Source organism: Sesamum indicum, linkage group LG3 (assembly GCF_026168435.1).
Source record: "Sesamum indicum cultivar Baizhima isolate 11 linkage group LG3, ASM2616843v1, whole genome shotgun sequence".
NCBI lineage: Eukaryota > Viridiplantae > Streptophyta > Magnoliopsida > Lamiales > Pedaliaceae > Sesamum > Sesamum indicum.
In genome coordinates, this window is record NC_142659.1 from 16,630,237 (window position 1) to 16,655,264 (window position 25,028).

General features: G+C 36.3%; 3 protein-coding genes across 8 annotated transcripts; 2 read left to right on the top strand and 1 right to left on the bottom strand.

Moving 5' to 3' along the window:
• The first annotated feature begins 5 nt into the window (after positions 1 to 5).
• On the top strand, positions 6 to 15,640 carry LOC105157790 (protein Brevis radix-like 2). Of its 2 annotated transcripts, none has more exons than XM_088878533.1 (5): positions 6 to 533; positions 11,968 to 12,344; positions 14,134 to 14,269; positions 14,540 to 14,934; positions 15,106 to 15,640. In XM_088878533.1, the coding sequence occupies exons 1-5, from the start codon at positions 261 to 263 to the stop codon at positions 15,182 to 15,184; spliced, it is 1,260 nt and encodes a 419-aa protein (XP_088734659.1). In that variant the 5' UTR covers positions 6 to 260; the 3' UTR covers positions 15,185 to 15,640. The 2 variants fall into 2 exon arrangements, with proteins under 2 accessions (XP_088734659.1, XP_011072569.1); XM_011074267.3 differs by lacking the exon at positions 6 to 533 and adding an exon at positions 11,064 to 11,718.
• Positions 2,604 to 7,361, bottom strand: LOC105157789 (phospholipid:diacylglycerol acyltransferase 1). 3 transcript variants are annotated; one of them, XM_011074266.3, is made up of 7 exons: positions 6,995 to 7,361; positions 5,775 to 6,194; positions 4,971 to 5,193; positions 4,585 to 4,868; positions 4,175 to 4,487; positions 3,721 to 3,980; positions 2,604 to 3,496 (listed from the first exon to the last, which is right to left on the bottom strand). In XM_011074266.3, the coding sequence occupies exons 2-7, from the start codon at positions 6,182 to 6,184 to the stop codon at positions 3,013 to 3,015; spliced, it is 1,974 nt and encodes a 657-aa protein (XP_011072568.1). In that variant the 5' UTR covers positions 6,185 to 6,194; positions 6,995 to 7,361; the 3' UTR covers positions 2,604 to 3,012. The 3 variants fall into 3 exon arrangements, with proteins under 3 accessions (XP_011072568.1, XP_020548248.1, XP_011072566.1); XM_020692589.2 differs by lacking the exon at positions 6,995 to 7,361 and adding an exon at positions 6,555 to 6,573; XM_011074264.3 differs by lacking the exon at positions 6,995 to 7,361 and adding an exon at positions 6,290 to 6,501.
• A 1,206-nt stretch (positions 15,641 to 16,846) lies between the features above and the next one.
• On the top strand, positions 16,847 to 25,028 carry LOC105157853 (dentin sialophosphoprotein, putative (DUF1296)). Of its 3 annotated transcripts, none has more exons than XM_088878529.1 (10): positions 16,847 to 17,303; positions 18,150 to 18,193; positions 18,468 to 18,600; positions 19,589 to 19,721; positions 20,161 to 20,753; positions 21,328 to 21,661; positions 22,152 to 22,419; positions 22,598 to 22,690; positions 22,932 to 23,393; positions 24,565 to 25,028. In XM_088878529.1, the coding sequence occupies exons 1-10, from the start codon at positions 17,129 to 17,131 to the stop codon at positions 24,898 to 24,900; spliced, it is 2,571 nt and encodes an 856-aa protein (XP_088734655.1). In that variant the 5' UTR covers positions 16,847 to 17,128; the 3' UTR covers positions 24,901 to 25,028. The 3 variants fall into 3 exon arrangements, with proteins under 3 accessions (XP_088734655.1, XP_088734657.1, XP_088734656.1); XM_088878530.1 differs by having other exon boundaries at positions 16,848 to 17,303; positions 19,595 to 19,721; XM_088878531.1 differs by lacking the exon at positions 22,598 to 22,690.

Here is a 25,028-nt window from a genome sequence, read left to right on the forward strand (position 1 = left end):
GAAGCTTCTCTCGCTTTAAACTAGCCGTAATAAACTTTTATTCTCTCCCGCGGCCCAAACAAATTTTAACCTTCCCCCCACCGCCCTTCGCCGCCGGCGACACCGTCCTCACCAATACCTTCCTCAGAGCCAGGCGATCACTTCGCCCTGATTCTCTTTCCATCCTTCTCTCCCCGATCTTCTTCAACCTCACCCCCGCCACCGTTTCTGCCCTCCTACCGGCGCCGGAGCAACCTCACCTTGCATGAACTGAACCTTTCATGGCAGACCCTCACCCTACTGAACCCCCAGACACCAACCCACGCCCACCTCCAAAAACACCTGCTGCTCCTCCAACAAAAAGATCTTACGCGAACACTGCGCATAACTCATACAATGCTCAATTCGACCCCAGCAGAGCTGCGAAGAAATCTTTCCAAAATGTTGAAATCAAAACCATGGGCACAGCTACTTCATTTCGAGGTGAACCTGTCATTACGTTCTCTAAAGAAGAGACTGAATTGCAGGCAAAGAGACTTAAATTTGCCTCATTGGTGAGTTCTCACATGGCTTAAATTTCCTTAAGAACAGATTGATTAAACTTGACTTTGTTGCTATTAATCTGAAGCATGTTCTTATCCAATTATCTCGTGAAGAAGACTATTCCAAATTATGGTTGAGGGGTGAATGGCTCTTTTACAGAGTTATTTAATTTTTTATTACAAAAAAAAAGAAAATTATATTAATATATTTATTTTAAATATATTTATATATATATATATGACGAGTCACCGTTAAAATATTAAAAAAAAAAAAAAACGGGAGAGTCGGGAAATTGAATCCCAACTCCAGGTCGGTTGCCGTCTCAAGTGCCCCACTTAAAAGTGGGGCACTTTATATATATATATAAATATATATTATATGTAAATATATATATATTTAAATAGCCCCACTTTATATATATATGTATATATATTTAAATATAATATGATATATATGTATATATATTATATATTTATATATGTAGAATATATATTATATATATGTATATAAATATAAAAATTAAATCTTGACTTGGGTGTTTTTCTTTTTTTTCGTTTAAATAAATTTATATAATTTAATTATGTATAATTAATTTTTAACAATATATTAAAATACGAAAATTATAAAATTAACATTGCATTAATTCAAAACATTACAATTAAGGGTACAAATGTAATAATGTATTTATTTGGTACAATTGTTAAAAATTACAATATTGCACTCGTTCAAAGAGTACAAGATATTCAGATGCGTTAGGCACTCTCAAAATACACAAAAACTTTATGGATACTCTCAAAATACACAAAAACTTCATAATTCACCACCAAAATGCAAAAAATTGACCCATGAATAGATTTTTTTTAAAATTATATTAATAAATTTAATACGATGGGTCAATCACTGGCCGCGGCGATTGTTAAAAATTAATTATACATAATTAAATTATATAAATTTATTTAAACGATAAAAAAAGGAAAACACCTAAGTCGAGATTTAATTTTTATATATAATATATATTATACATATACAAATATATAATATATATATACATATATATCATATATATATAAACATATATATTACAAATATATAATATATATACATATATATCATATCATATTTAAATATATATACATATATATATTTACACATATATATAAAGTGCCCCACTTTTAAGTGGGGCACTTGAGACGGCAACCCGACTTGAAGTCGGGATTCAAAATCCCAACTATTCAATTTCCCAACTCCCCCGTTTTTTGTTTTTTTTTAATATTTTAATGGCGAGTCGGGATTTTAAATCCCAACTCGTCATATTTATATAAATATATTTAAAATAAATATATTAATATAATTTTCTTTTTTTTTAGTAATAAAAAATTAAATAACTCCTCTTTTACAATCATCCTATATTTAAATGTTCTCCTATATGTAATTCACATATAGAATCTCCTATTGCCCCCGTTTGGATAAAATTTCCTGAGCTTCCGTGACTCCTCTTTGAAAAAAATGCACTGTTTGCTATTGCAAATTTGATTGGTAAACCTCTTAGAATGGATGAGCTACAGATTTATCTAAGCCTAGTATGGCAAGAGTGTGTGTGGAACTAGATTTGACTGCTCCAAGAATTCCAACCATATTCCTGGAGTTGATGACCTCACAATTAGGCAGTCTGTGATCACTTTTTTTAAATTACAGCCAATCATTTGTTTAGACATAGCCAAACTCAACCAGGATAAAATTTTCCCATTTTTAAACTCCTAAAGCATCTTATGAGATGTCAAAAAAGCTTAACATGCACAGTAGCAACCTAGCGCATAACCACCCTGGAACAAGAAACAAACATCATCTACATGCAGAGATGCACACAACTTTAAAGCAGCCAAGTCCTGCGAAAGACTTTCAATACACGAGAGAGCTCCACAAGTACTCTTGGGAAACCCCAATAACTGAGAACTCAACATTTCGTAGTAAAGAATTAAGGTATAGTTCAAAGGCCGTTGGGCCATGTGTTGCATGCGTGGTTAAAAGACAAAAAAAGGGGGAGAGGGCCAGGACATAGTCATCCTCTAACTGAACATCTCTAGAAGAAATTACAACATGAAATTATGGTCCAAAGAATAACATCAATAAGATGCTACAATACAGAGGTCACGCGGAGACCAGCCGAATAAGTAAAGGTCTGAAGGACCATAATTAATTACAGAATTTCCAGCAGGCACTGATAAAGCAACATTAAGTTGCTACATATCTGAGGAAATCCGTCCTCCTATTCACCTATAATCGTGGTACAAAATATGAGGAGTACCCATACTATTTGTAGATACTCAATGATGATGGCTCCGGCAACTGGCCGCCATGTAAATTGTCGTGCAAATAATATACAATGCTTCACAACTGGATGTATAAAATTTACGAAATTATGAAGCTTTTGAAGTGATCGTGTATGTATTGGAATGTCTTAAGGGATGAGGGAGTCCTCACAACTGCAACTTAGAGAGGTAACTCAATCTTCTCAGACCACTTGAAGATGTCTGAATACACACGATCACCTCCCAACTCATCTCCAGTAGCACCAGCAGCAACCCTCATAATGTCCTCGATCAAAGCAAAATTTCCCATTATATCAACATGAGCGCCGCTCTGGGTCCCACGGCCCTCAAGAAGATTAGCAGGAGGAGCGTGATCGTACTCCCTCACGTAAGTTTTCAATCCAGAAGGATTGAATCTAGTTTTTCCACGCCACCCCTTTGCGCTCATGAAGCCTGCACTTAGAACAGGCACGGTCTCATCGCCATCAACTGTAAACACACCGTCTTTCAGGCAGCGATTTTCATCTTCTTCATCTGCTGATGTATCGATCTGAAACGGAATGTAGCAATCTGCAGCTGGGATCTGCTTGTAAACATAAGCTCTTTCTGTTGGAATGCCAATCCCATACATAGAGTACACCTCCATGTCTGGAGCATTTGGTAACCTGCAAGACCATGTTGTTTGATTGAAAATATTTAGTGTTCTGGACTGTTGAGACACGAACAATAATTATTGGAATGTCTTGAAAAAGTAAGAACTTCTTTCATATTGCAGTTGCACTAATCCCTTACTCTGCAATGAATGTTTATTATAGATTGATGGATGAAATCCGTGGAGTTGAATAGAAAATCATCTGGTGAAGAACATATAGAATGTGGATCATCTCACCTTGTTTCCAATGGATTTGACCAATATTTATAGTGTGAATATTTGGGGTCGTCCAAATTATCAGCGATTCCATATGAAAAATGAGCACTACCACGTTCCATCATTTTAGGGGCAACATAGTGTAGAAGATCCAATACATCACCAGCAGTATAAGCTTTGTATTCAGCTACAGCTTTGATGCCACTGATACCCATGTCATGATACTCCGTCCAAACATCATGACAGGTGTTATTTGCCACATTGTTACCCTTTATAGCATCCTGCAGAGAACAGCCCACTTGGTCATATCAATGTAAGATCAAGTGGCCGACTTCGCGTTGCGTGATACAGACAGCACATAACAACATCAGAAGTGGCATTAAAAAGTTCATGATCCCTCTGCTAAGACAAAGCTTTTCAAATGGAAATGGATTTTTCTATTGACGAATATCATGAAGAATGTCAGAAATGTTACCCTAAAGTCAATCCTCTGAATCTCAGAAGAATCTGCGTCTGCTACATCTTTTCCAAAAGATATTATTCTTCCATAATGGACATGTTTTGATTGTGATTCAGTATTGATGGGATTCTCTGTACTATTGATACTTTGCTTTCTCTTGCTTGGAACATAGCCTTCCTCAGGTGACCAGTCAAGACTACCCCAAATGGTTTCTCCACCTTTTGGTATCATAGACATTGTCGAATCCCATGTCCTCGTCATCTTCATTATGTGCTGCAGAGTTTGGATTCGAAATAAATCCTTATCGAGAACACCCGGGGCAATGGCCCTGCAGTACAATTGACAAAAAATCGGACAGGCAACTGCATTACCTATGCAAGTTTACAGTATAATAAACAAACAAGTTTATGTATTTCTAAATTTACCTGGCAACAGCGATATCCTTTGCTTCCGCAGAGAAAAGCCCAGAAACGGCTTTTGGAACACCTAAAAGAGGTCCGCCAATGTTCATCACAGCCTTTATATGTTTAGCGCACCAATCTGGTCCACCCCCTCCACCCATTGGAGCGGGTGCCTCAACCCACTTCATAAAATGCAAAAAGTATAGAACACCCATGGAATGTGGAATTATTACTGCCTTGTTGCCACCATTTGTAGCAACCATCAACTCAATATTACTTTTTATTCGGCTAAGCGTCTGGTCACGCACCTGGAAAACAAATATACTGTCAACGTCAGAATTGAAGAAACCAGTGGTCTTATCAAAACAAACCTCAAACAGAAACAAGATTGATATATGTTAAACACATACCTCTGTATTCTGGAACGAAAGCCTCCAGTCATATGCAGCCATGTACATCGTTTTCTCTTCATACCCGATCCTTGCAAGATTAGCAATTAGAACTGCCCAGACAAAATATCCTGGAGCAAAGTAATCTGCAGCAACGAGACCAGTGACAGGCCTGACTCTTACACCAGAAGGATCCATACCAGTTTCGTTATCCAACGACATATGTTCCACCCAACATAAAGGTCTACAAAAATAAAAATCAGGAAAAATCATACACAAAGCATGAGAAATAGCTTCCCTATAGTTTCTTATATTAAACAAACAGAATACGGAACATAGGTTAACACAATGAAACAGAAAGCATGTCAGTTTTTCAATAAGCAACTCTTGACAAACTGATTAACCCTCAGAAAGAAAAGCTAATAGCTTTGACCAAACAGACAGCCCTTGAGGCCCCGTTTACAATAGTTGGACTAAAGTAAGTAAAATAATTGGGTTTTATGGTTTCTCAGGTAGAAACATTATGAGGTATTATATCTTGGTTCCGCATAAGTATCAAGTTAACAAAACTCTCAAGAAAGTTTTAACCTCGAAACTAAAATCAAAACCCAAATATTCCTTATACATCAACTTATTTAATTTGAAGCATTAAGTATGAACTCTTTCACCTATCTATCAATCAAACCGAAAACCTCGAACCACAAACCAATCTATATCTTCCAAAATACATCCACCACTTCAGTTCACTCGATGAAATTTCAATGTAAAAAAGAAAAATGGATCATCTGGACCAATAAACAAAGCCCATTTAAAACAGACTTTTACCTCTTATAGACCTCTCCAAATGTGCCTCCCCACAGCCTTTTTCTAAACAAACCATCGGCACAACTATGTCCCTCCCACAGCTCCAGTCCACCAGTCACAATCCCCGGCACAAAAACCACTGGATGCTTAGCCTGCAACCCCTCTTTTTTCAACTTCACCCCTGGCGGGTCGGGCATTGGTCCGGTTATCACCTCAGTGACGTATTGTGGAAAAGAAGAAGGCATCATATTGTATAGAAACAAGAGTGCCCACCACACAACACATATGCACCCAATGAACCAGCAGCAGCTATCCACACAAGACCATTTGCTCCGCTTTTCTGGTTTCTGAGTCTCGGGTTTTTTCTCCTCCGGATCCTGCATTTGGGTTGCATCCTGTACTGGGCCCTTTCTCCTTCTTAGCAGCGACATCCTGATGCCTCTGCATTGAAAATAAATTATCAGAATTAATCTTTTAAAAAATGAACTGAGATCACATTAACCAATATGGAAAAGCTATAAATATGTAATATTAACCAGTTGCTGCCTGTATCTATGTATGTATACTTTTCTTTTGATCTTTCTTATTTAGTGTTCAATGGTGGTGGAGGTGGTGAGCAGCGGAGAGAGTGATGGCAAAAGGGTGCTGGTGGATGGCAGAGGATCAGGTGGTGAAAGGCTGCTCCGCAAGGAATGGAACATCAAAATCCATTTAAATTACAGGAGAGCTCGAACCTTTCAACATGACCGAAAGAATAAAAAGAAAACTAACAGAAGGAAATACTAAATAAGCATGCGTCACCAGATCACTCTAGTTCCCAATACGCATCAAAAACTTCGGTAACTAATTGGAAAAATCTACTGCAGCCAGAATAAGAAAGTTTTGCAATCTACATAATGTGCTCTAACTAATATTTGTCAACGACGAAAAGAAACAAAACATAAAAAGGGGAAGAAAAGATAAAGCATGATTAATTAGGCACCCCGCAGCTCAATTATTAAGTTAGGCAAAAACAAACAACAACAAAGACAAATTACTCAACTATTGTACAAATGTCCAAAGTCCACTTTATTTTGTTTATATTGAGCTATTTTACTAGTTGAAAGGAACACAACTAATGTTCAGCTAAAAAAACCCTAGAAGAAACATCCTCCTCAAAAACCCTGCCGTCAGACAACCAAATCAACACATAACATTAGAAATCTCGTACACGCATAGAGAAAATGGCTTAATATGCTTACGGGAAGAGCAAACAGCGACGGCGATCTGAGAGAAACGGCAGAACAGAGCAGAAACCTCGTCGCCTGAGTGTGTGGTCCGAACGTCACCGCCGCGCTGAAACCGGACCCGGATAAAGTGGGTAATGAAATGATGGTCCGCGTCTGCATTTATATTTTCTGGTCAGTTCTTTTTCTCGCGTCGTGATCACCCGACATACCCGACCCGACACGACCCTTATGAGATTCGGGATTGACAATAAACCCGACTTTAACTGCCCTGTAAATTTGACCCGAGTCATCAATGAAGTCGAGGTAGTACATATGACAGTTACCATGAATTCAGGAACGTGCAATATATCTACCCAACCTCCTCAAATTAGGGACATGTCCTGTAGTTGTTGTCATATTTTTGAATCCATGTAATATGTGTATCTATACATAAAAGTCAAGGTTTGTAATGTTATATAATACCAAAATTTAAACTATGAACTGTACCTTCAAGGACCAATATAATTTAAAGGATAAATAGTATTTTTAGTCCCCACAAATTAGGCTCATTTCACTTTTAGTTTCAATCGTTACTGAATTAGCACTTTTAGTCCCCTAATTTATAAAAATTATAGTAAAAAAATGCAGATTTCTCTGTTCTCTTTTAAAAATTGAATTTCATCATTTCTATATTTCTATAAGTTTAAGCTAAGTAGAAGCAGCACAAAAATTCATATCTTCCACAAGTTAAGTAAACAGGTTAAGTGGGGCATTCATATGCTACTGTTGGAAGAAATGTCAATTTTCCATCCAGTTAAAAATATTTAATAGTCACATGACCTACACTGTTAAATTATATACGAATAAATCGATGAGGATCAAAAGTACTAATTTTTTATAAGTTACAAGACTAAAAGCACTAATCACGTAATAAATGGGACCAAAAGTGAAACAGACCCAATTTATGGGACTAAAGAATAGAAGTAGCATGTCGTATTGAAAAAAAGATTAATTATAAATCGAGGCCCAATGACTAATTTTTTAAATTCAAATTCAACACATTGAGCCTCTACAGAATATTAATATAGTGTAGGTAAATTACGAATCTATTATAACCTTAATTTTATTTATCTCAAGTTTGGATTTAATTTAAAACATTAACTATTCAAGATATCATGAAATTAGAATTAATTCCATTTTTAATTTCTTTTTGTCATTTTTCAGTATGATGAACTTAATTGATTAGTCTCAAATTATGTGTAAAACAATAGAAGTAGCATGTCGTATTAAAAAAATCATTAATTATAAATGAGTTTATCAAATTCAACGTATTATAATAAAATATTTATCCTAATTATGTGATTAATTTATATACTTTTTAAATAACATGTTGTATTATGATCATAACATAATGCCAAAGAACAGTGGTACATAATATAATAATATTTATAAATTAATTAATAATTTTAAAATAAATAAATAAATAACATACACATACTAAATATATATTCGTAGAATTTAAACTCATAATTTTTTAATTATGATACGTGAATCTCACTATTCAAATAATGGACCGTTGGTGTGGATGATTTGACCAAGAACAAATTAATTAATTAAAATAAGAATGGGAATGGGGCTTTAAACGTGTTTTTGAGTATATTATATGGTACTGTGTACCCTACTCAACTTCATCACCTTGTCACGTGAACACTCAACGGCTATCTTGCCTTCAACTCAAGATCCCATGGATATATATTCAGATTATTGGCTTCAAATGATATAATAATTTCCTAATATTTTTATTTATTATATTATTAACAAACTTAGATTATAAGTTGGAGATCATGAAGACGACTTTGTACGATAATAAATTAGCTATCATAACAAGATGTTTCTTTTTATTACAAAATAATTTTTTACATTTTTAAATAATATTCTAATAAAAAACATTATATTTTAACGAGTGCAAAAGTGTCAAAATGATCTAATTTGAGGATGCAATATGTCAATTATCTGACTTTTCGCTCGGTTTATTTTACGAGAAAAAAAAGAACTATTATTTTAAGTGGTGAAATTATCATAAATTTAAATCGTATAACTTAGATACATTAAGAATGGTCTTATTAAAAATAATTAATTAACAAATAACTAATCAGTATAATATTTTTTTTAATAATATAAAATTATCATTTAAGTCTTATCACTCATCTCCAAAGAATATATAAATTTTGTAGTGAAGATTGAGTGGGAGGGAATCTCTTCAAACAAGGGCCATTGACCTTAAATAGAGGGAAAGTGAAGAGATAATTGAATTGGAACTTTGTTGTTGCATGCATCAGTCTATTAATTAATTAATATTAAATTAATTAGGGGAATCATTATTTTTGGGTTGGTGTGATTTTAACATATTTAAAATATATCAATATCAATAGATTTGTGGAACTCAAATTCATAACATTCTAATTTAATCAGAAAAATTGTATTTTTTATACAATAATTTGTGATATTGGTACTATTAACACTTCGATTGCACTTTTATAATGCAAGGACAAGGCCACGTGCCGCTAAATCATGCAATAAGGGGGACAAAAAATTAGAAAATTGTATTTTATGTACCATAAATTAGGATACTTTTGTGACAATTTGTGTGTAACTTTTTAAAATCACCTTTAACTAGAGTTGAATTTTTATAACATGTAGAGTTTATTTGACAACTCAATCGCCACTATATTAATTAGCCACCCCTAATTAACCCTTTAATTGGAGGGCACTCGTTACCATTGGTGGCTATCTAGCAATAATCCATGACACTACATAACATATGAAATCTGTGTAAAATATGTCAGCTATCCGTACCATGAAGATGCGGTTCTATTGCTGCTCAACTTCCTTGCCAAATTTGAAAATGTGTCAATATTTTAAATCAACCCGCATATTCAAAATAAGCAATTAAACAATTAATAATATACATAATTGATAATATCCAGAATTTAATGCACCTTTATTTCTGCCATGCCGTAGTAGGAATTGAATTAAAGTTTGATGAATGGTGACAGGTACAATTTTTTAAATATGTCAGACTCGGAATCATTTAAATTATGAGTTTAAAGTTTTATGATACCGAATATTATTATTATTATTATTTATAATTTTGAGCATATGTATGTGTAATTAGTATAAATATTATATGTAATCTGCAAGTACAAAAATTCAGATAATAATTATTTAAATTGGTGCAGAATCATTAAAATTACTGTATTTTTCTCTTATATTAGAAAATTCATAATTACGTATCGTACATTACGATAATAATCTATGTACTTCTAAGAACTTTGAAAAAAATTACAACTTTAATTAAAATATAATATTATTTCCCATGCATGTTCTAATGTAATGTGGCAAAATAATGCAAGACTAAGGATTTAAAATGTACAATTCACGTGACCATAAATGTTGTTAAGCAACAGAAGGTCATAAAAGAAAAAGGAAAATATCGAATTAAATTTGAATACGCGATATTAATTATGTGGTGAATATATTTTGAATTGTATATTAATTATATGGTATGTGTATAGTACCAATTATATGATTAATTTGTATTTGAACGAACCTTTTGAAAATTGTATAATTTCATTGCACAATAATATCATGACTAAATATTCCAATGGGAAGTGTTTTTTTTAAAGAGATTTTCACATAAAAATGAGAATATATTTAAATTAGTGATGAGTATGTTGTTAATGGTGTTAAATTAATATACATATTTTTTTTATATTATTTATATGACAATATTAAAATTAATAGCTTGTGAATCGAGTCATACGAATGCAGATATATGTATTTAGTCTACTTTAATTAGAAATATATTGTTTATTTGTTTATCTTGAGTTTATTGATTGATTTAAAATTATTGATGTATTATAATAATATCATATTTATTATATAATTAATACTTTTATTTGAACAGTAAATTAATTACACGACAAGCATATTGAATCAAATATAGTTAAAAATTCTGAATTTTTATACAAAATTTTTACATAGAATATCTTAGGATACCTTTACACTGAAGACTGAATATTTATTAATTAATGTAATTAAAAAAAAAAGGGGGTGGAAAGCAAGAAACAGGAACAAGTTGCTCTTGCTGCTGCTGTTCTTCCTCCCTCGTTTGCCACTGCCACCTCTTCCGCCTTGAGAACCCCACAAATCTCAACAGCTTCTTTGATCCAGTGATCGTTTCCCCACCATTTTTTTATTTCTACCAGAGAGAGAGAGAGAGCCTTGTTTCTCACTCTTGTTCTCCACCTGTGAGTTGTGAAGGGGAAATAGAATAATCAACTCAACCCCATTTCCTTGATCTATGCTGCTGCGCCCCTCTCTCTCTCTCTAAGTCGTCAGAACCTATGTTCTGTACGCTATGCTTCCGCCATTAACGCCTCCTCGATCACTGCCCGACTCTTGATTCGAAGGGCCATTTTACCACACACTCACACACCTTTACACTCTCTGCTACCAACTTCTCGAAGTTTTACCCATAGCCACTCTCCTTCACGATATAACTCGCCTTTTCTTGTATGCCCACTTCTTAGATTTGTATTTATTTCCGACCCTTTTCGTTTTGTAATAGAATGTTGACTTGCATAGCCTGCTCGAAGCAGCTAAACACCGCCGGATCTCTGCGTGACCCGCCGGAAGACGATGAAAACGACGCCACTCCTTCCACCAAGCAGGCCATTAAAGCCCTTACTGCCCAAGTAAATTATCACTATCTTCACCTCAATTTCCATAAATAGGATTAGGCCGAGTTTATTTTGAACAGTGGGAAAACGGAAAATCATTGTAATTAATGTTGGGCTATTGATATGACTCTTGAACTTGCGCTTCTTTTTTTGGTTTTTCTTAGTAGGTAATTCACAATGTAGTTATCAATATTTGAAACTTTGTGAAGAAGATTTTGAATTACTCTAATATGTATTCTTGCTTTCTTTGTACATGCCATTCAGATCAAGGACATGGCAGTAAAGGCATCAGGTGCATATAAGAACTGCAAGCCGTGCTCGGGCTCGTCGGGCCAGGACCGTGGCGGAGCCTACTTGGACTCGGACGCCGGCTCAGTGTCAGAGAGGTTTTATGGCTCGTACAGAAGAGCAGGCAGCTCAAACTCTACGCCGCGGCTTTGGGGAAAGGAAATAGAATCCAAGCTGAAGGCCCTTTCCAGTGGCTCGGCCACCCCTGCTTCAGTTAGCGGTAGAACTGAGTCAGTAATGTTCATGGAGGAAGATGAGCCGAAAGAATGGGTTGCACAGGTTGAGCCAGGGGTGTTAATTACCTTCGTTTCATTGCCTCACGGTGGAAATGATCTGAAGCGGATCCGGTTCAGGTAGCAAATTTGGACTTCCGATTTAATCATTCAGATTCAGCCATAGTTATCTTCAATTGTTTTTAGTTTTATACGATTTAGAATAAGATCGAGACCAATATCCTATAATAATGAAGATATGGAAGAATTCCGTCATGCAAAGTATGGCTGTTTACAATTTTGTACAGGAGTTTTATTCAAGACGATTTCGGGACAATGCGTGTTTACAATTATGCTATATTTTGTGTTTAGAAATGTGGGCTCAATTGAATTTTGAAGAACGTGCGGTTCTATATTTGAATGATGATTTGTTTTGTTTTTGTTTCTTTTATCTTGGTTGCAATTTGGATAAGCAATTATGTACAATCAACTAGTGCTTGGAAATGTCCCTTTTGATCTGAAATTTGAAAGTTGTGATTTGTTTGAGTGGTGAAAGTTTAATGTGGTTTCAGGATGTTGATTTTGATGGGTCATTGTGTTGATTACTTATAGGGATTTGGATTTTTTTAATTGTATAGTGATGTGGTTGAATTGAATGGGGCATGTGAAGCCACACTCTGTTGGACTAGCCCCTCAAATTATGGAGGTGGCCCCTCCAAAAGTGGTGGGCCTTTAGAAAATTGTGGCTTCTTGATTTCTAGCTTATAAAATTCACATCAGCTTTGTCAATGTCCACATGAACTGCATCAGAATTGAAGATATTTGGAAGGAAGAAGGTTTACCTCTAACTGGTTAATAACTGGAACCACTAATGCCATAAAAGCAAAAAAAGAAAGGATAGAGAAAAGAAAGCCATGAAATCTGATGCTCATCTTTATTCTGTTTCTTAACTCTTTAAGTGTCTTTCTGCTTTATCTTTTCTTCTCTGAGTTTTCCTAATTGTTTAATCTCTACTCAAATTGTTGGGACTTTACCTGTAGTTACCTGGGTCAATTATCGTTTAAACTCGTATCAATTATATTTCCTTGAATCGAAATGCTAAAGCAAAGTGATGAATTGGGTTAAAAGTAAAATAGTTCTTCTCAAAATATAATCTCAATTTGGTAAACTCTTCTGGAGCATGAATTGATCCCAAGTGTAACGTGTAAGATGTGGTGTGCTGTCTTGCATTAAACAGAGTATTGGTTTGTGTAGGAAAGCAAAAGTTGTATTCCGACAGCGGGGTGATTGGCATCTTGGACATTGTAGGCAAGCAAGTACTTTGCTCTGACAATAGTTATGTGTCTTGGGGCCTGGAGTCAGTGAGAAATATCTGAAGAAAGTGACCATCTTTTTATTCGGGCCACATCTAATAATTAATTTCAAGAGGATTAATTAGTTTTACAGCACTATTGCTGTTAAAACTTTGTTTCCACATGTGATATAGGGAGGTCATGGATTCTTGTTATCTTACCTCCAATCAACTCATTCATTTCTCGATACATGCTTATAAATTTTTCAGTAGTCAGTAAGTGTTTATCTAGCTTGTACTCCTGCAGGTTATTTGCAAATTTTGAAATTCAATGCATCATAATAAAGTTAGATTGCTGCTAGTTGCTTATGGAATTTAATTTATAGCTTTTGGATAAAGAAGATGAAGTAACACGTGGATGTTGATGCTCAATGCATCAATGATAACAAGGAATTTTCCTCTTTGCTTCATAGTACTTTCTTCTATTGTAAGGTTATATGAAGGAGTTATAGGACCCTCTAATACATAGTGTGTTCTCTTGAGTAACAATCTGCCTTTTCCTTTCTCTGCTGTTTAGGGAGGATTTCAAAAATTGTACATATGTACTAATCTCTGAATTCCCCTGGATGGTTTTTACAGCCGAGAGATCTTTAACAAGTGGCAAGCTCAACAGTGGTGGACAGAGAACTACGACAAAGTTATGGAATTGTACAACGTCCAGAGGTTTAATCGTAATGCAGTACCATTACCAACTCCGCCACGTTCAGAAGATGAGGTATGCTTTTTCATTCTTCTGGTGTCATGAATGATGAGCAATCATGAAAGATCTTAACTGTGTGAACCTGCCATTTTTGGGAAATTTTTGTCTTCTTTATTTAATGTACTTCATCAGTCGTAATCATTCGATCTGGGTTCTTTCTGTTGCTTTTAATTACGGATGTGGAAACAGTCATTTGCTTCTGAGGTGGATACACTGCAGCAAACTTGTTTTTTCTGTGAATATTTGCGAAAGAATATATTTAATCAAGGAATGATTTTCTTTCAGAACTCAAAACTTGAATCTGCTGAGGGTAGCCCTGAGACACCTCCATTAAGCAAAGAGCACATACCTCGTCACTTCCATCACCCAACAGGGATCGGTTATTCATCCTCAGACTCACTCGATCACCAACCAATGCAATCTTGTCAATACAATGAGTCAGGTGGTCTGAATTCAACTCCAAAGCTCTCCAATATGAGTGCTGCAAAAACGGAGACATCATCCATAGATGCTTCTGCTCGATCCAGTTCTTCAAGGGAGATTGACCACTCTGGAGAACTCTCAGTGAGCAATGCCAGTGATTTAGAAACTGAATGGGTCGAGCAAGACGAGCCTGGAGTCTACATCACCATTAGAGCTTTGCCAGGTGGTGCAAGGGAGCTTCGTAGAGTGCGGTTCAGGTAGGTGGTTCTTTCCATATATGCGTATATGACTATCATATTCTGTGAGTCCTATCATCGTTAAAACGCGAGCCTTTCCGTTCTAAGTTTTCATACACTCTTTTATTCCATTTACATTTACATACCATGAAATAACATCTCTCATATCTAACTCGAAAACGATCAATGCAGCCGAGAAAGATTTGGAGAAATGCATGCAAGGATGTGGTGGGAAGAGAACAGAGCCAGGATTCAACAACAGTACTTGTGATTTGCTAAACTAAGCAAGGAGCCTCAGCCATTATCTTGAATTCTTTCATAAATAGGCTTCTGTGATCATCCACAGTGCTGCATAGTTCACCCATAAGTCATTTAAGCTTGTCTAACGTCTCCAACTTACAACTTTCTCTCTAACTTCTTGATGATTGCCGTTTACTCTGCTCGACCCGGGTTTTTCTTTCTCAAATGTGGGAATTTACTATTAGTTTATAGCAAATTTATCGTTTTGTCCTTGGTCATGGTTTTGGATTACATTTGAAACACCCGCTTGGCTACTATGGTAATGGTATGTAAACTTGTAGAAATCTTGAAAATAGAGGTGTTAAAAATTGCGTAGATCGTCGAACGTGTCCAATTTACTGCCTTTGTAGCTTGCTTTAGTCCATATATGAATCTGTTTACGGGTTCGTTTTCAACTTTTCAATGCAATTAGGCATCATTATATGAACTACTTACATTATTACTGGCAAATATTTGCTCTTTTTATTTGAATTTTGTCAGCTGGGATTTAGTCCATAGGCTTTGGAAACTTTTCAAGACATGTATATAATGTGTTTGATCTGTTCTTGGAAATTATTGTTGTGTTTCGTAAATTAGATCATGTGATAGAGAGCATTATGATTTTAGATCCAAATGATGTCAAATTACCCAGGAGGAGCCCATTGTCGTAGAAAGGCCCTAAGGCCATCATATAAACCTTGTGAATAGTTACTTATTTTTTTCTTCTTCTTAATTTGTGATCCTTAATTCATTATTATTTCTACTTCTTCATTATCCATAATTGTATTAAATTATAAATTAATACAAAAAATATATGGTAACAGCTTTGATGCATATATGGCTGAAGTTCATTGATAAGTTTGAAGTTATGAAGTCAAGTTTCATCGAATATGTGTATGTTTGTTTCAATATTAGATCAATTTATTACAATTTTATTCATTATTTTTAGTTAGATCGACATATTATAAAGTTATTAAAATATTAATTTAATTATATAACTACAATTTTAAAGAATATGTTACACTTTTTATAGTTACATTGAATTAAGATACTGTCAAATAAAGCATAAATTACAGTAAGTTCTTTTGAGACTTGTAATGATTACAAATAACTCCTATTTCTATTGTTTGAAAAATTACAAATAAATTATAACTATTTAATAAATACTCTTTACAATGGGTTGTCGCGAGAGAATATTTATTAGACAATCATTAATTTTAAAAAATATTTATAATTTTTTAAATAGTAAAAAAATATTTATAATTATGATAAAACTTTAAAACAAATGTTGTAATTTACGCTAAAATAAAATAAAAATATGCTCTATAAATTGAACTATGATTCATTGTGAATTATACAAATGTCCTAATTCATAATTCAAATAAACTCAATGATTGAAAATGAGGGGTACTAGGGATTTTTGGTCCACATGATTAATGTTTTTAGTTTTGCACGTGCACACCACTAATAAGATTGATTAATAATAATCACCAAATAATTATGGGTAGAGAAGCAGCAAGGTTATTTTGGTCACTTCAAGCTAGGGAGGGGGGAGGGGGGAGGGGGTTAGCAGAGGACATTTAAGTAAATACACAGGCCATTTTTTAGTCAGCATCTGCTGGCAGTGGCAGTCATAAATAATAATGAGGAACTCATCGCCTGCCCTTTCCCAATTACAACAAAAATTTGCCCCCAAATTTTCGCCATTAGTAAAAACCTAATTCCCTTTTGAAAACCCTCGCTCTCAAACCCCCCCCTGCTCTCTCTTTCCCATTCAGCCGTTCTCTTCTTTCTCAAATGCAAAACCCCATTCAATCCCAAACCCTAGTTTGCTCAATCTAGAGTTCCTGGGGATACGTTTCTCTCGTTACGTATCGGAAGAAAGTGCCTTTTTTGTGCTTTGACTGTTGTTCTTGGCCTGATTGGTTGATTGGAGATGGTTTCCGGTTCAAGAATCGAGGGCGGGGCTCAAGTTTTATCGGCGGGTGTGCGGAGAACTATACAATCGATTAAAGAAATCGTGGGGAATCACTCTGATGCTGATATCTATGTGGCGCTTAAAGAAACCAATATGGATCCTAATGAGACCACTCAAAAGTTACTTAATCAAGGTCTGTATTCTGGAAAACCTTTTTGGTTTCTTTTATGAGGTTAGGTGTGTTTATTCTGGGATTTTGTTTTAGTTTGGAGGGGATTCTTGGGGTTTCTTGATATGGAAGCTGGGATTTTTGACGTGGTGCGGCTGAAATATTACCTGTTTAGTGATTACACATAATATAGATGTAGAGAGTGATGTTGGTATATGTTTGCTGTGCAATGTAAGTAGAATAAAGGGAGGGATTCTTGAAACTCTTGATTCTTTGATTGGCGTGCTTTCTGTGCACCATGAAAACTCTGCTCTAGCGTTTTTTGTCTTTGGTCGTAACTTGTTGAAGAGGAAGGGGTCAAGTTAGTTCTGTATTTATTCCTTGCAGGGCTGGATTTTTGCATGTGGCTTTTTATGGCCATATTGAGCAGCAGTTTCCAAAGAGTACTGAGATAAAACTTTGAAAAGAGTGGAGTTGGTTTATGTCATTTATGAATAACTGGCTGACGGTTCTCAGCTCAGGAAGCTCTACCTTATATTGATGTTAGAAGTTATTAGCCCATTTCCCCTTTTTTTATTGACTTTGCATCCTATGCTTCTTTGGAGACTCCAGCTTTTAGTTCTACACTTAACACGTTGCACATTTTGTTCAGGTTTATTGCTGGAGGTCCTTGATTCACTTTTTTATTATGTAATATAATAGTCAATCTTCTGGTTTTTGGTTTAGTTTTTATTTCATTTCTCAATGTCTCTTTTGTTCCCTAATCTAGATTCGCCTTTTTACTGTGTAAAGTTCCGTCTTCTGCTCTTACCGTTTACTTTTATTTCATTTCTCAATGTCTTTTACATTGCATACTTGTTTTTCATGCAGATCCATTTCATGAGGTGAAGAGAAAAAGAGACCGTAAAAAAGAGGTATATATTCTTTGTGCTTTTGCTTTTGTTTCTATCAGTGCACTTGTAGACCATTGGGAAATAATCCCTCAACTTTGCTTATACTTGTTTCCATCACTGTTGTTCGGATTTAGTTTTCATCATTTAGTTGTTGAACTCTGTTATGGATCTTCAACATTAAAGTTGTTAGATACTGAGATGCGTGAGGTTTTGGGGGATTTTAAATTTCATTTCATTTTGAATTGACATGCCTAGAAAGTATGTTTGACTTTATCCGTATCTATATGTTGCACAGAATTCAGGTTATAAGAATTATGTTGCTGCAGAGCCCAGGAAAAACACTGAGCTTGCACGCATGCCAGTGAAGAATAGTACTTATTCTGATCGAAATAGTCGAAGAGGTGGATCTGGTCGGAATATTGCATCGGGTAATATGACATCCTGCAAAGTTTTTCTCACATCTAGTTATTTGGAAATCCTTATGGGATGCAGATGAGAACTTCATAATAATGATCCTTTCATGAAATCAAACCACTAGTTCCATTTGTGATATCTTCTGCTTCCAAAAGGTGTTATTTTCATTTGCTTCTGTGGGCATGCCAATTGCTTGCCACTTGGGAAGCAAGATTCTGTATGTGCGAAGTAGAAATGGCAGATTATTGTCAAAAGGCAAAGAAAATACTTATAACTCGAAAAAAATGCATCCTATTTGCTGTCTTTCCTTTAAATCTAATATAACTACTCAACTGGACGGAGAAGTGGCTTAGGCATGTATCTCTGTTTATATCCAATCCATCTATATTGCAGCAAGACAAGCTTCTTTAGTGTGCTACTCCATTTATTGCAACTTTTCCCCAGATTTTTCTATTGTCTTCTCTATTAGTAGGCCTAATACCTGAGCACATTAGGGAGCTAGAATTAATTTATTTTTCAAATAGCTGAGAAATCAGGAATTTGTTTTTTGGGCTAGCATATGATGTGACTGCCTGTGCTTGAGCACCATCTTGCCTGGGTTTTTTGGTGCATACAAAAACTACAGTGATTATGCTGTTGTTCCTTGCTTCTGTTCGTAGACCACAGATAGCATCCGAGTAAAATTGTATCTAGTGATTCTAGGAAAAGTCAAAAGACCTGTTAGATTGTCTATATTAATTTTCAACTATTTGATCCAATATCTTGTCTAAGGTCTTCTTTTGCCCCCGAAATGTCATTAGGCACGTCAGCTACTAGCAAAAATGTCAAGACTGAATTTTCATTTCAGCCTTGTGAAACAAAATTGTGATGTTGAAAGTTGTGGGGAAAATCATCTGTGGATATGGTCCCCTGGTAAATGTAATTAGGCAATAGTTTAATTGTTCATTGCATTCTTCATCTTGCTGTATGCTATCAAATCATTGATGAATATAGTTTAACTAGATACAGGAGCCAGTCGGGAGTTCCGTGTTGTTCGAGACAATAGAGTTAGTCAGAATGCCGGTGCAGATCCCAAGCCTGCTCAAAGTACAACTTCCACAAATGAAGGGGTGATGTTGTGTGGGTCTATGAAGAGGTACAAATAAATAACTGGTGGTAATGTGCTTGTTATTTCCTTTCTTGGGCATGCCTCATCTAAAGTGTTGATCTGGTGAAGTGATAAAATATTTGGCTTTCAATGAGGGACAGCTGCTCCATTTAGGCAGCTGATAGAATGTCCTTGGCATAATTGGATTTGAGAAGTTTAATAATTAAATAATTGCTGAATTAGTGTTTTTTTTGGCCGTGCCCTGGTTTATTTAGTTAAACTTGAGACTTTATTGTGCTTTCTTTATACCTTTTATGATGGGATTTGGTCCTCCTCTCTCTTACTTGATGCTTGGTACATCCAAAAATAAAGTAAAATTGAAAAACGAAGAAAGAAAAGAGGGTATTCCACTTCTCAAACTACCAAAGCAGGAATTCTGTAAATTCTTTGTTTCGCATGAGGAGTATCTAAAATATAGCTTTTACAGCAAGCCAACTGAAACATCTGCACATGAAAAGCCTCCAGTTGGTCAGCATTCATCTGAGGCTTTAAACAGTCCTGCTGATTCCCAACATAGGCGGACCAAGGATGCTACGTCAGGTGGTAATGACCGGAAAGAAATGCTTGGGGAGAAGCGTGTTCAAATTCCAAGTGCTAGTTCACGAGTACAAGCAAAGGCAAATAGTGCCCCACCACATTCTGCAAATTCTTCTACAAGTTCTGTCTTGGGGGTTTATTCATCCTCTTCTGATCCTGTGCACGTGCCATCCCCTCATTCTAGACCTTCTGCTAATGTCGGTGCCATCAGGCGGGAGGTTGGAGTTGTGGGACCTCGTCGCCAGTCATCTGAAAATTCTGCTAAGCCTTCTGCATCTCAAAGCACCTCTTTGCCCAATACACAATCAGGAAGAGATGGTTACTCACGGGATTCGACGAAACCATTCAATGCTATCCCTAAAAATGACCAATCCAATCAAAATATAGCACCTGAGTCTGCTATACCTGGTGTGCCTGCTGGCCGATCTTTTTCAAGTAATCAATATGGTAGCAGGTCTCATCAACTCATGGGTCATCAGAAAGGTATTATAGCAAGCTTCCTCAAACTTGAATGTCTGCTAAAAGTCTTTTGAAGAGTTGATGCTAATTATTCTTCCTGAAGTATTTTTCTATTATAACCAAACCAGGTCTTATCTATTTAGGGTTTTAAACTTGTGACTTAACTTTCTCTAAACAATACTGGTTTTATAATGCAAAACATTTTTTGTTGGACCAGTGATTACAGCTGCTATGTAGCACTTTCTTCCTATTGGGATTGTTTGGAATACTTCATTTGATACTTGTAAGTTGCAGTAGATGAATCCATATTTGTTGGGAATCAAATTTACTTTGATAGTTTAACAGCAGTTTTATTATAAAATATGCGAGCTTGGTAGACCCTTTTTTAATGCTAAGAGATGAGTATGGAACGAGGAAAATTACAGTGTTCTGATTTCCATTTATATCAAGATTGCTGGTACCTCTTCCGGGGCCAAATTTGTTGATCATGTGTAGCATGTAGTTCAGTAGGGTTGTTTATTTTTATTTATTTATTTATTTTTTCCGATTCCTGCATACGTTTATTGGAGGAGAACTTACTGAAATTTTCTTGCTGTAGCTTCTCAGCCTAATAAGGAGTGGAAGCCAAAATCAAGTGTAAAACAAAGTGCTAATGGGCCTGGCATTATTGGAACTCCTGCAAAAACTGTTTCTCCTCCAGTAGACAACCCAGAAGACTTGAAAAAGGAAGCAGCTCAGGTGCAAAACAATATGTCACGATTGAACCTCTCTGAGAACCCTAATGTAATTATAGCTGCACACATCCGTGTCTCTGACACTGACAGGTGTAGGCTGACCTTTGGCAGCCTGGGGACTGAATTAGATGCTACTACAAACTCAATTTGTGCTACTGCTGAGGGTGCAGATGAGCTATCTGCTGAACCTTCTGGAAGGTGGGTTGCTTTGTCAACTGTTTCATATGCTAATTTTCTAAATTCCAACTTTACTAATACTCTCTGACATTTTGGAAATTTATTTGCCTTGTCTGGCCTGTTTCTAATGTACATTTTCTATAAAGTTGAGTCAGATAAAAGGGCCATGAAAAATTTTAAAGAGTTGGTTTTGCTGGAATCTTTGTTGTAATGCAAATTGTACACTTAGGAGGAGCTAATATTCAAATTAAAAGCAACCTCTTATCACTCTGTAAAAATGTGGATGGGCACAGGGGCTTCCGCACTAAGATTTTAGTAAAGGTAGTCTCTTGATCCAGAACAGCTTCTCTTCACGAATATGGATGAACTTAAAACAGTTCGGTCTGTTTTAATTTGAAACTGACTCAGATTTGATATGTCATATCCCCTATTGCTTCTTCTGGGTGTGAATTTAGTTATGTTATGATCTTTTAAGAATCATTGTAGAAATGAGTAAGCTGTGAATTGGCAGTGTATCAGTCTCAGCCCCAGAATCTTCAGGAGATGAGCCTACTGGTAGCAAACAGTTAGAGATGACAGATGACTCTGGCCGAAGTTCTGGATCAAATTCTCCTCAGTCAGGTGCTGTGTCTGATGACCAACTGACTGAGAAGAAAGAGACTTCAGGTCCGCAGAATCTGGACAACTATGGTGATGTTAGGTTGGTACAAGACAGTAGTCCATCTTACCCTCCGGAATCGCTACAGCAGCAAGATACTACTGAATTGCCAAGCTTATCGGTGAGTGTGACTTTTGTTACTATTGATGTTAACTGGTTGTCGAAGAGTACTATAGTCTCCTTTCTGATTGTTGTTTTGGTAGGACATTCATAATTAATAAGTTTCCTTGAGCTAGTTGCCTTAGCATATATGACGAGCCCAAGTATTTTACTTTTGCTCATGTTTTCACTGCATTCAGGGTTATGACCCACAGATGGGATATGATATATCATACTTCCGCCCAATTGTTGATGAAACTGTTAGAGGACCAGGTCTACCATCATCTCAAGAGGTTAGAATCAAATTTTTAGATGCACTGTTACAAATAGAAACACTCATTCTCAGACACATCCACATCCCAAACAAGAAACATAATAGGTAGATACATAGGCGAAAACCAGTTACGGGAACAGAATGAGCAGGAATTTTTTCTTTTGGTCCTTCGGTAAACAGCTGGATAAACCTTGAGGGTGTTTTGGCTTTACTCTGTTCTACTTTTGAACTTTAAGATCTGCTTGATTTGATTCTCACAGGTGCTGAGTACGCATACAACAAATGCCATCCCTGCTTCCACAATTGCAATGGTACAACAGCAGCAGCAGCAGCAGCAGCAGCAACAGCTGGCTCAGATGTATCCCCAACTTCATGTTTCCCATTTTGCTAATCTTATGCCATATCGCCAGTTTCTTTCTCCTGTCTATGTTCCACCGATGCCTGTGCCTGGTTACTCTAATAGCCCTGCCTATCCTCATCCCTCCAATGGTAGCAGTTACTTGCTGATGCCTGGTAATAGCTCCCATCTAACTTCAAGTGGTGTCAAGTATGGCATCCAGCAATTCAAGCCTGTACCCACCGGTAGTCCAACTGGGTTTGGAAATTTCACCAATCCAACTGGTTATGCCATCAATACTCCTGGGGTTGTAGGAAGTGCCGGGGGGCATGATGATTCATCTCGGCTCAAGTATAAGGATAGTCTTTACGTTCCAAACCCGCAGGTATATACATTCTTTCTTGTTTCTATCATGCATGATGTTGCGGGTTTTGTGTGAACACCTTAGTGATTGTCCATGCCGCATGGTTATGAGAGCATTATTGTCTTTTCTAGACAGATATAGCAGTTGTTAGCATCGCATACTTGTACTGATAACGAAAACGTGGAAACCAGTTACATTACAAACAATGACCTGCTCAAGGATCTTAATCTCCTACTCTACATGCATGTTTTGGGTAGATTTGCTGTGCCGATGTTTTTATGTGGATGCCAGGTACACAGAGACAGAGCTCCAGAGTTCTACCACATTGCAGCTTATCTTTGTTGTCAGGGAAAGAACTAGTAATATAATGACTGAAGGAGTTGTAGTTTGTCATGTGAACATCTTTTTTCGCCCTCAGTCCAGTCTCTTGTGATCATCTTTTTTCGCCCTCAGTCGAGTCTCTGGTTCCTCTCCATAAAGCAACAGTTGTTGAAACTGAGAGCATAGTTATTAATGGCGTACGCGCACATTGCGCTGGCTCAGCGCCATTTTTGTAAAATGGCACCAAGTTGCATGCCGTCGCCATAGTGAAGCTTTTTAGCTGAGCTTTGTCCAGTGTAAATAAAGGCTGGGCATTTTAGCACAGCTTCTATTTCAGCTGATTTATTAAAAATAAATTAAAAAATCAAAATATCTTGCAAAACAAGTGAAATTAGAAATGTAGGATTTGTTTAATCATCTTGCATGCTTTGAACTCTCCCCCCCCCCCCCCAAAATTTATTATTTTGCAAGTTTCTTATATATATGGTATGATTAAAACTGTTTCTAGTGTTTATATTTCCTTATCTGTGCATTAGTGATGTGAAGATATATTAATGTATGAAATATATAATTTATTTCTGTACATGTGCGCCGGGTACTATAAAAATGCGTGCGCCCCGGGGACCCTTGCGCCATGGTGCGCCGTGCGCTATTTACAACTATGTTGAGAGGCTATAGCTGTAAATGAGTCTTGTATTGTATTGCTGCATCTCTACCTGTTAATACTTGAAACTGAATCTTGAAGAAGATACGAAAAAGAATATGCTCATTTTGTTACTCCTTTATGAAAATTGTCCGAGGCATTAGCTTCTTGGGAGACGAAATTGCTAGCCAATTCTGAACATACTCTTTCACATGCTCTCTTTCACAGGCAGAGACATCTGAAATTTGGATGAACCCAAGGGATCTTCCTGGTCTGCAGTCAGCATCATATTACAACATGCCTGGGCAGACACCTCATCCTGCTTATTTGACGTCACATAGTGGCCATGCTTCTTTTAATGCAGCCGCACAATCTTCTCATATGCAGTTTCCAGGCATGTACCATCCTCCCCCACAGCCTGCTCCAATTGCGAGTCCTCATCATCTGGGCCCCGCCATTGGTGGTAATGTTGGAGTTGGCGTAGCTGCTCCAGCTCCAGGAGCACAAGTGGGTGCCTATCAGCAGCCTCAATTGGGTCATTTGAATTGGACTGGAAACTTCTGAATAGAGTTCATTGGAGCATCTGGTCTCCATGGAAGGACATTAGCTGTAGGTATTTCTAATTTTGTTGTTATTAAATGTGAAGAATTCTATCTTTTTAATCAATGCATTAAGTCGTGTTCCCGTCTTCA